Genomic DNA, 11,051 nt, shown 5'->3' on the forward strand with positions numbered 1-11,051 from the left:
ACAGCAAAGATGCATTTTCCAAACAATTCTCACAAATTGTAGCTTTTGTTGGGAGAGAGAAGCTGGTACAAATGTATGAATCATGAGGAATGTGGGTGCCGGACAGCAAAGGTCTGAGAAGACTTTGTTAATGAGACAATGAATCATTTGATATTTAGTGTCAGAGGAGAAACCGATATGTGTAAAGTTCATATTTGCAACTGATTTAAATATACGCCCAATTTGATCCTTGATGGCCTCCGAACTAGATTTTGGTAACACAAAAGTGAAAAACTATTCGTCTGAACGTGTTGAATAGGTTAGGAAACCTTACCCTAAACGTGAAACACCCATCGATGCTGCGTGACAAATGAGATTATTGATTACTGAACGTTATCTGCAGACGAGTTAATGTCGCAATAATAAGAAAGATTTGGTCTTCATCACGTTTTGATATCTCTACAAGTGACACAATATCATCATTTATGCAACAAAATCAAAGTCAAAGGAAAAACGTTTGTGAATATACCTTCAAGCCCCTAAAAATAGTGAAATGTTACAATCTAAACTGGTTGTGCTTTCCATTTGCCATTACAACGTTACAATCAGTTACAATCAGTTTACATGTAGGGTTCCTTAAATTAGCCCAAATAGTTCAAATAAATAAATAAAACCAGATACTAATCATGGGTCAAGCATTAATAATTAACAATGCAGCATTATAAAAGCATCCCATTGTAAGTTATTGCTATTAACTCAAACTGGAAAGAGGAAATCTCAACACAGATGTTTTCTGTCTCTCACCTTTGCTACTTTGATTCAGTGCGTTGAGGTTTACAGACCTTCGTTTCTGCGCCGCCCCACTCTGGCCTTTGAAAAGTTTGTTCTTGTCATTCTGCTTCATCTGCTGCTGCTGCTAACCTCTGTCCAGGATCCGATTTCAGCCTAACTGCAGATCAGATGGTCTCATGTTTGACTGTAGTCCTTGTGGATATGAAGAGGAGTTTCTATAGTCAACTCAGTGACTACAAGATTCCCACTTCCTGTGGCTCTAAAACAAACCCAGATCATCAGCCTGCCACCACCGTATGTGACCATAGCTATGAGGTGTTCATAAAATGTTCCATCAGGAAGGAATGTGTCAATATTTCAAATAAACACAGACTTAACTTGACGATCATATTTATCAAAGGTTATGTTTCTTTTTTCTGAAGACAACACATCCAGTATTGACAGAAAGTTTGCCTTTTTTCACTTCTTCACATCTCTTTTATACATTTTAAATGTAAATCTTGTTGCAACATATTTTCCTCTAATGTTTTATGTGCAGGTTCAGCTGTTTCAGCAGTTCAGAGTCACAAATTACAGCTTCAGGCAGGTCATTTTAGCTCTGTTGTTTTCATAAAAAGGCTTTCATTTTGCATATTTAAAAATTATTTGGCAATGGCTTGTTGAATTTGAATTATTTGGTCGCAATGATCTGCTAAAAAAGATGTAGTTGCTCTGGTCCATCAAATGTAGAGTTGATGTTATATCAGCTTTTATTCATGTTATATCAGCTGTTATTCATTTCTCCTACTCTGTAGCTCACTTCCCTCCGCCTCCTCAGCCTATTCCTGAGCCTCTCCATCGTTTTCTTACTAATTGTTCACCAGTTCAAACCAACAGGCTCTGCCAAGGATTTTATTCAAATAAGTCACCCACTACTTCAGTATGTGTCACTGAAATGAACATGTGAATCTGATACGGATCCAGTCGAAAATTATAACAGAGCAGAAAAAAAGCAGCAGCTGTTTGAGCCATCTGATGATGGACGTCTGTCACCAGAACGTTCCCATCAGATTTCAAATACCAGGATGAGCAAGAGATCATTAATCAGGGCTTTATTCAGAGTAAATTAAGTTCTACTTTTATTTTTTTCCTCAGAACATCTTTTATTTTAAAATGCCGATTGTGAAATAAGAAAGCTGTTGTCCAAACTCTGTGTTCGCTTTGGGGACTGTTTGGTTCAAATCATTCTTCAACCCAAGCTTTGGGGAAATGTTGAGATATGTTTGATTTTTCGATCACGTTCCACTGCAGAGCTGTTTGTGTTCAGATATTTTTTAACCTTTTTAACAGATACACAGGAAAAATTCAACCTAAGGACAGAAAGTGTGCATCCATTCAACCATTAAAGCTTAAATCTGTTTCTTTAGAGCTGGTTAATATCTCCAGCAGATGATAGGATTCACCCTGCCCTGGTTGCCTTATCCAAACATTCATGTTTGCAAACTTTAAAATTTATTGTGGACAATATTCTTAAAATGCATTTTCTTTGGATGTTTGGATAGAGCTGGATTAACCTCCCCTCCCCCCCCAAAAAAAAACACTTATATTGGGAGAGCATGCAACTGCCACACAGAAAAGCCTCATGCCCTGCTGGGCTTTGAACCCACAACCTCCTTGGAACGACTGCTTGATCTGCATGGATTAATTATCAGGACAAAACAAACAGATTAAAAGAGGTTGGCCATGTCATGGTTAGTGGGTCAGTGAAAGAAAAACAAGAAAACATGAAGACATGAGCAGAGTAAGAAGAAACTGGTGATGTAACAAAGATTGTAAATAAGAGGAAACAGAGGTGAAAAAAGGAGGATTTACTGCCATCTGAAGTAGAGCACTTAGAAGCTTTCAGATTGATTACTGAGTGAAAAACATGTTAGCGCTTTGAGATTTGTTGATATAAATGCCGGTGTGTTAATGATGCTATCATATTTAGCTTAGATGTGACAGCTCAGAGGTGAGGATCATTATGTTCTCTGGTTCTGCAGCTGCTAGTCAGACATTCACTCAGTTTCAGACATGATTTATCTTCCTATTAGCCGCCAGGCGCAGATGGAAACAAACGCATGAATTATGACAATACGAAGCTGTGGCATTTGTGACTTTTTGCCTGCTGCACCGATTAAAGGGAACAGACAGTCTGAGTGAGTCTTGAAAATCTGCCATGAAGATGCGGCGCAGCAACAAGTCACCTCATTAACAGATTGGGCCATTTTTAATCTTCCTCTCCTGCTGCCTTCATTCTCGACTTGGACGTGCTTTTATGCAAGTATTTATTTTTAAATGAGCGAGAGAGTCTGAAGCTGAAATCACCGATGACGCAGAAGTAACATGCGTGCGCACATGCACAGAGACAAACTGTAGATGTGGAAGAGTTTGTGGGGATGCATCAAGTCTTTTTTTGGGTTGTGTTGGTGCACAGCAGGTGTTGTGGGGGGAGTTTCCTTTCTATTTAAAAAAAAAAAAAAAAAAAAAAAAACATGCTACAGATTGTTTTCTCGACCATCCTGCCCAGTGACAAACCTCCCAACAACTCCTCCCCCCCAAAAAAAAATCTCTTTTATTTGGATCGTCAAGCGCGTCTCAAAAGCCGACACGGCCCCCTGCAAATTTAATCTCATTCATGAAATTTCCTCAATGGAGGATTCACTTCACAATTTAAAATGTGTTTTCTATTTCTAGAATTTATTTTATTTTTTTGCTAATAAATATCTATTTTATACAATTGTTTTCTACTGAAATGTAACTTAGAGCAGATTTTGTAAAGAAATGTGAAGCTGTATGGAACATAATTGACAGTTTACCGACTTATTTTCTCAAACACGAACATCTCATGAGACACTTTATCAGTTTTAGCACAGCTCCCTCTGGAGACACAAAAGTTTTTGTGCAACTTTTCTTCATTAAGTTGAAGGGTTCCCCCAAAGACAGGTTTTCTATCAAATATTTTGTCTATTTGCTGGACTAATATCACAGAGAGCTCTAATTATTAAAACAAATCTTTGTTTTCTGCAATTATTTTAATTGTTTCAAACTGAAGAGTTCTTTCAGAGAAAAGGTCGTGACTTAAAGAAGGAGAAACAATTTGTTTTGTTTTTGTTTTATTCCAGGTTACTTCTACCAGTATTTCAGAATATTGTACTGTATATGTTGCACCCATCTGTTACTTTTATCTCGTTTCGACAAATGCCTCAGTCGGTGCAATATCAACATGAAATATGCATTAATATATTAGATCTATGCTATTTGTTTGTGTTCTTTATTGGGTCTGAAATATTATTATTTCATACTAAACAACATTAATTATTTACAGATTTGATCATATCCAAAAAAAAAGATTAATTGAGAAACTACCGAGGCTCTGATAAATGCAACAGAAATGAAATTAAAATTAGCTTCACAGACTGGAGCTCTTGAGTAACGACCTACCTGAAGAGGAGAAATTAATTTCGTATTTTTAATGTAGATTTTAATATATTTTTTCTCTGAGAAAAAAAAATCAAGACATTATTCTAAAATGTCAACACCTTGGGGAAAAAAAAAAAAAAAACATGGGTCCGTTGTAAAGCCAGCAGGTGGCAGAAATGTGTTTCCTTCCCGTAACTGCGGTCCACTGGCCCTTTCACTGTCCCAGGACGCTTCAAGCAAAAAGTTTCATGGCAAACAATCATCTGGAATTTAATTCCTGACATTTCTAATCAAATCATTGCACTGAAGATTTGTGGAACTTAAAATAAGCATAACTTGAAAACCTCTTTTTGAACAAGAATTGAATCTTTTTCACCTTCATCTTTTGGCAAGTGCTGCCAAAGGACAGGCACCACACACAAAACCTCAAGCACAAATGACAGATTATAAACAAAAGAAATAACATGAAGTATTAGTCAGCTACTGAAAAAAAAATTATTAGACGAAAGAAAAGGATGTTCACACATCATATAATCAACTTTTGTTTTGCACCAAGTAAGAGCTACAATACATGAGGTGAAACCATGGAACAAATTAAAAGGATTAGAAGATGATAAATGTAGTTGAGGAGGATGCACAGCTTGCCTTTTCCGGCAAGATACAGGTTGCTTTTTTCATCTGGGTCCACCATCTGCGGGGCGGAAAGTTTGGCACAATGTGGTTCTAAAACTGGGAGTCAGGCCATGCGTCATTATCTTGAGCATTACCAACTGCAGCCTGACTAAACTCCACACTGAAGTTGAAGTTGGTTGGTATTTGTTCAAGTAGGACACATTCTGGACACCACCAGAGTTTTTTTTTTTTTTTTTCCCCACTGGGCAGAGAAACTACAGGGCAAACCCAGAACACAACCTTCCTGACCGAAAACAATTATTTGTTTAATTTTTTTTAAATCGTAGTTGAATCTGTAAATGGGCCTGGATCTGTAAACAGATCTGGCAACTTTAACACCTCTGCAGAATTAAGATTTACGCTCATGTGATCTTTGGGTTAGACAGGAGAAACAAGCTGTGTGTGTTGCTGAGCTGCAGACTCCCTTTCATTAACACGGCGGCTAAACTGTGAAATTTTACGCAAACCACTATGGCTGTTATGAAATTATCCGGTAAATAAGCCTCATCCGGCCTGTAACATTTTAAGAGTAACCAATAAGTGTTAATTTCTTACTCAAGAGAAATGCAGTATAAAAATTTGCTAAATTAACAGCTGGGTTAACATTTAATTAAAGCTTATGCCCATAGTTTATTTTCAAACCCAGCATAGTGAATCTGTTTGACAATGGCACAGTCATTCATGTGAGGACCGCTGTCCCATCAGTCAGTGGGCTTCAAGAAGAGAAATCGATGTTTTCCCTCTTGTCTCTCAGAGAGGCAAGTTTTCGACAGTGGAGGTAAACAGAGAGGGGATGTACGAAGGCCAGCAAGCTGAGCAGCGTCAGGCTGATGTTCAACTGCACACACGTAAGACATGAGAAAGGAAGTCATTAGAGGGAGGGCTCACCGCTAAGTTAGCTGAGAGACAGGTCAGCACTCACGTATAAAGGATCTCCACCCAGAGCGCCATTCACCAGAGCGAAGCAGGGGTACTGCAGGAGACAAAACAACGCAGCCAGCGACATACCAAGACCGTACAGCTTCCCGAAGTGACACGACGGAAACCTCATCAACACATAAAGAAAAAAAAACTAAGGGTCAGACAACTTTAAATAAAAATGAACTCTTTAAAGGTAAATGTACGGGGTTCTGTTTGTGCCAAAATCAAACCCTGTTGAGTAAAATAACATCTATTCATTTTTAAGAAAAAAATTAAGCAGGTTTAATGTGTCTTTAACCACCTTTTGCATAATAAAAAAAAAAAAAAAAACACAAACACGCTTTCTGCTTTTCAGATTTAATGTGGCCGAAGATGACACTCACGCCACGCTGATGAAGGCTGCGATGCCGCCGAAGAGGAAGGAGCGGTTCAGCACCTGCAGGATGAAGGTGAGGTACTGAAGAGGCAGAGAGGGGACGGAAGCACACAGGGAAAACAAGACGCACTGCAGCGCCGTCAGGAATAAAGAAAGCACAGACGCCCGCAGGTTGGCCTCCTGCTCCGTCTCCCCTAGAAGCATAGAAATCACGTGTAAATACATCACAGCATTGTTCCTTATCTTTCAGGCTTTAGGATTTCTGTAAATGTCCAGCAGGTCACCTGCAGCTCGAGGTTTTCCCCTGTGTCGGTCCATGATGAGGCCGTTCCAGGGAGCGCACAGCACAGCGCACAGCTGGGTGAAAGCAAAGGCGTTGGTGTAGCGGCTCACTGCACAGATACATGCACATAAAAAAAAATATGCTGGATAAACAGTGTTTTGGTAGGAATCCCACAGGTAGAGTTGACTGCAAAGTAGCAGCAAAACCTTCAAAAACACAACGCATTGACTAAAATCATTATTTTTTTTCTGATAAGAGCAAGGAAGGTGTCACCCAGAGAGGAATCTCCTTCTGTCAGCCTGAGCAGCATGGGGTTCAGGGTGCCAATGAACAGGAAGTGCCTGAGCTGCATCACGGACAGCCAGAGCAGGTGGCCCACAAAGAACCTGGACAGCAAACACTCTCGAAAAGTCTTCTCTGAGAGGGACAAACACTCAATAAACCCAGAGAAGACAGACCTGCAGCTAGAGCAGAGAGAGACGGATCGCAAACCTTGTGTGAGAGGGACGTCCTTCGTAAACAGTGTGCCCTCTGCTCCTGTGTGTGCAGAGTTGTTTGCAGTCACCTCATTGCTCATAGTCTCTAATGCACCACAAGAGACCCTGCAAATAAATTAAAAACAAGTCAAACATAATTTCAGTTTTATCTTTCTTAAAACATGTATTTTTGTGTTTACTAGCCTCAAGATGTTCAGAGACATTGACCCACAACCACCACAATTTCTATTCGGCAAACATTTATTTTTGAATTTAGGAATCCAGAAAGCTGTAATTCATAACTGTATATTTTGCTAACTATTTTAATATATAAAAAAATATCACTCTAAATAACTTTGAAAAATACACAGAAATAGATTGGTCCATGAAAAGGTAAAGGCCCTTTCATGTGTGTCAAACAAGTAAGTTAAATAATGTACAAAAAAAATTATTCAGAACAATGTAAAGAGATTAAAATGAAGCTACAGACGTCGCATTTCGATCGCAGTTAATTATTTAAGTTATTATGCCGGTAGTAAAAGAAGACTTTTAAAGTAGCTTAACATTGCTACACCCAAGTGGTTTGTTCACACCCGTATGCGTAGCGATCAGGCAGTGGGTGAGGAATGAAGGTTCTGGGCAGCAGGAAGAACGTCCTGAGGACGTGGATGACGCTGCAGGCCGACAGAAACAGAAAGGCAGCGCGGAGAGAGACGCCAGACTCATGCAACAGCTGCGGAGACAAGAAGACTTAGTGGCATCTGTGAGCTCTTTACTCTTGTACAAAAACCTACTTTCTGAACGTTTGTCACCTTAATGATGAGGAAGAGTGCTGAGGAAGAATCAAAAGCTCCATTGTAAAGATTGATTATTGTAGAGCGACGTGAGCCAAACAGGTTTCCAACCTTCAGGAGGCAAAAACAAATAAACATCAGCTTCTGTACACGATAAAACTTGAACCCAAAGGAAACTGAAACTGTATTTTGAAGAGTTGAACTTAGGGATTCGACGAGGAGACGACACACAATGCCATCTTTCACTAAGCATCAATTCTTCCTGAGGCAACTGGTGGTCTATCTACACAAGATCATAAGCCCGATGTCACAAAATCAGCCAGAAAATTACCCAAAGTCGAGCATTTCTTTGGAAAGTGGGTCATGGAGAAGTTAATAAGTGGTTCCTTGTCATGTGTTTTCACTCTGGCCTCCTTTAGGGGATCATTTACTGACAATAATACTATTTTAGACACCCCAGGAAAGATGTTCAAAAAGATGAGTCAGAGGAAGGACTTTAAGTTGCACCTTTTCCTAAAAGTAGATTATTTTATCTTTAGCCTTTATGGAGCTGCTATAGTAAATATGCACAACACTGCAAGGCATTTTGAGTTAATAATATATTCTAAGCACTCTTCAAAGTCTGGAGAGTGTTTTTAGTCTGTGCATCTGTGCATTGTCCTTATTTGCACTCATCACCCCTGCAGCCAGAAAGTCGTGGGACTGCCAACGTCTGTTTCGCCTGCGAATGAAGCTCTTCCACTAAAAACCTCTAAAAAAGTTACAGATCAAGTCCTCTCATCTGACTTTCTGCAAAAAAAATTAGCAATAAGCATAGTGAAAAAACATATACTATCCTCAGGCAAACAAATGCGCCTAACATTTTCACAGAGTTAAAAGACGTCATTCAAGCAACAAAAGCTTCACTCGCAGCCTGAACTGCTGCACAGTCATTCCTGATCTTTCAAGAAAAAAGAAATTGTGCTGACAGACATGTGGGAAACCCAACGTACCTGCATGTTTGTGATCAGAAATAAAATGCCTCCCACAGCCAAAAGGGGGAGAGCTGGGAAGAGCAGGAAAGGCAGAGCTGGTGGGAAAGGAGAAGAAGATAAGAAAGAGAGGCAACAGCTTTTTTTAAGCTGGTAGAAATCATTATTGTTTCTCACCCGGTGAAGAGAGCGCCACCATCAGGGAGCCAGTGGTGTAAAGAAATCTGTCGAGAGACGGGAATGTCTTAGAATGAATAAAAAAATAAAGCAGATCTTTCAAGATCTATTATCATTTTTCTTCCTTTTTCAACCGGATCACCGACATCATCTCTTGTCCTTGTCGGAAAATTTTTGAGGGGAAATGGCACAACAGAAGAAAAGATCTGTGACGTTTTGATCCAGCTGCAACCAGCAGTCTGACCAGCTGAGTCGACCTTTAATTTGTTTTTGTCAACACATTTACCAGAAACAAAGAAGAATATGTTTGCTGTGAAGTATTATGAACAATCTCATGCTTTGTGTTGTTTGCCCCGACGTTTTCCAACTTCACATCAACATTACGCTGCATGGTAAACGGACTTGAATCTAAATGGATTTGAGTTTTGGCGTAAAGTTGAAGATTGCTGTCTTTCAGCAGCGTGAATCTGCTCCAGAGATCGAGTTAGTGAAGAGAACAAACTGATGGCTGTCATGTCAACAAAACTCTAAAGTCTTCTGCAGTTTTCTTTTTTCTTAGAAGTACCCTGAATTTAGCTCCACATATTTTCATAGCAAGTTTGTGCAGCTTCCCAACATCTTGTTTCACCATGATGTTTTCAGACTGATGTGCACAAAGGTTTCCAACAAACCAGAACATCTGTATTTAAACTGAGACTTTTTGATAAAATCCCAGTTGACTAAAGGTAGGCACTGTAAGTCTCTACATGAGTGAAAGTTTTACAGGAGCATGCAGCAAAGAAATGCATATAACTGTGGCTTATGAACACAATTTTACTCACGTTGCCAACAGTCGAGCCACTGTGGTACCAAAGTGATCAAAAAGAAAGCCATTGGGCAGCGTGAGGAAGTTATTTATAAAAGTGGTGATGGTGAAAATAAGTGAAAGCTGCTCATCTTGTGCGCTGCAGTCTGTTGGTAAAGCAGAGAGAGACACAAATAAGACAGCGGCGTATTTAGATGCATAACTGATAAACAGGTTATGTAATAATATTGAAAACGATGCAGCAACATTTACAGTTAAAGCTTTAAAATTGAGTAAATTGTGACGAATAAACCAGCAGCAGCGGAAACATCAAGCTGACCTAATATCTGAGTGTCATTGACTCCTGTTGTGTTAAAGCACAGAGAGCTGAAGTAGCCGTCCTCCTTGAGGACAAAGGCAAGAGAAGCCCATCCGAACACGGCGCCGGCGAAGCACAGACACTCCACCAGGCCCGTAACGAAGGTGAGGCAGTGTCGCACCGACAACTTGTTCTCCAACACCTGCATGCTCACTCAGATACAACTATCAGCAGCAGCAACAACAAAAAACTCACAAACTCATTCACACAAGCAGTTTTAGTTTCTGCACCTGCCTCCTAGCAACCAAGACAAGAGAAAATGTTTTTACTTTTCTGGTTTCCTTAAAGAGAATAAAGGTTTGAACAAGTTTATGGCACAGATGACGAAGAAGCTCAGCAGGTGAAACGTGGAAAGCAATATCATGAGATAGAACAGAAAACATCTGCTGTGAGCCTGCAGGGAACGCTGCAGAAACACATTTCAGCGACAAAAACTAACAATTAAAGTCACAGATATGTGCAGAAGTAACCATTTTGCATTGCAAACACATGGAAACCTGCAAAAACAAACCAACCTTCGTCAAGTTGCAGTTTTCTGAGAGTGTTGCCTCAGCTCAAGATTGCCTCCCTACATACTTTCAGGAAGAACAGATTCTTTCTCGGGTCACGCTCTCCTCCTTTAGGAGTTCTTCCCTCCTCTTCCTCACAGTTTCCTCCCTCTTTCTCTTTTTCTGCAGTCTTCTTCTTCTCCCTCCCTCTGAAAAAGCCTCATCCTCGGGGTGTTAGTCTCTGTGTAGAATAATCTTTCCTGTTTAAAGCCACACAGCCAAACCAAAGAAGCCATAAGACGTGGGCGATTGATGCGGACGCTGCAAGGTCTGGATGGGCAGCTTCTGTCACAGCGTCATGTGATGGAGACACTATGGATGTACAGGCAGATGGAAACGCTGATAGTATCAGTATTTAAAATGTGACAGTGAAACTTTGACTGTGTTGACAAGAATTTGATCCATTTGAATTTGAGTGAAGAAGAAGACCTTTGGTATGTCAAATGAAGGGTTGAAGC

General features: G+C 39.9%; 1 protein-coding gene across 1 annotated transcript; it reads right to left on the reverse strand.

Moving 5' to 3' along the window:
- Positions 1-3,888: 3,888 nt before the first annotated feature.
- LOC106928351 (equilibrative nucleobase transporter 1-like) lies at positions 3,889-10,352 on the reverse strand. The gene is made up of 12 exons (XM_015004565.2): positions 10,007-10,352; positions 9,704-9,833; positions 8,883-8,929; positions 8,727-8,803; positions 7,753-7,845; positions 7,534-7,673; positions 6,957-7,066; positions 6,738-6,881; positions 6,466-6,573; positions 6,189-6,375; positions 5,807-5,930; positions 3,889-5,722 (listed from the first exon to the last, which is right to left on the reverse strand). The coding sequence occupies exons 1-12, from the start codon at positions 10,191-10,193 to the stop codon at positions 5,600-5,602; spliced, it is 1,470 nt and encodes a 489-aa protein (XP_014860051.2). The 5' UTR covers positions 10,194-10,352; the 3' UTR covers positions 3,889-5,599.
- Between the last annotated feature and the right edge of the window lie 699 nt (positions 10,353-11,051).

This window comes from Poecilia mexicana, unplaced genomic scaffold, assembly GCF_051168715.1.
Source record: "Poecilia mexicana isolate PSO_F unplaced genomic scaffold, ASM5116871v1 scaffold_10, whole genome shotgun sequence".
NCBI lineage: Eukaryota > Metazoa > Chordata > Actinopteri > Cyprinodontiformes > Poeciliidae > Poecilia > Poecilia mexicana.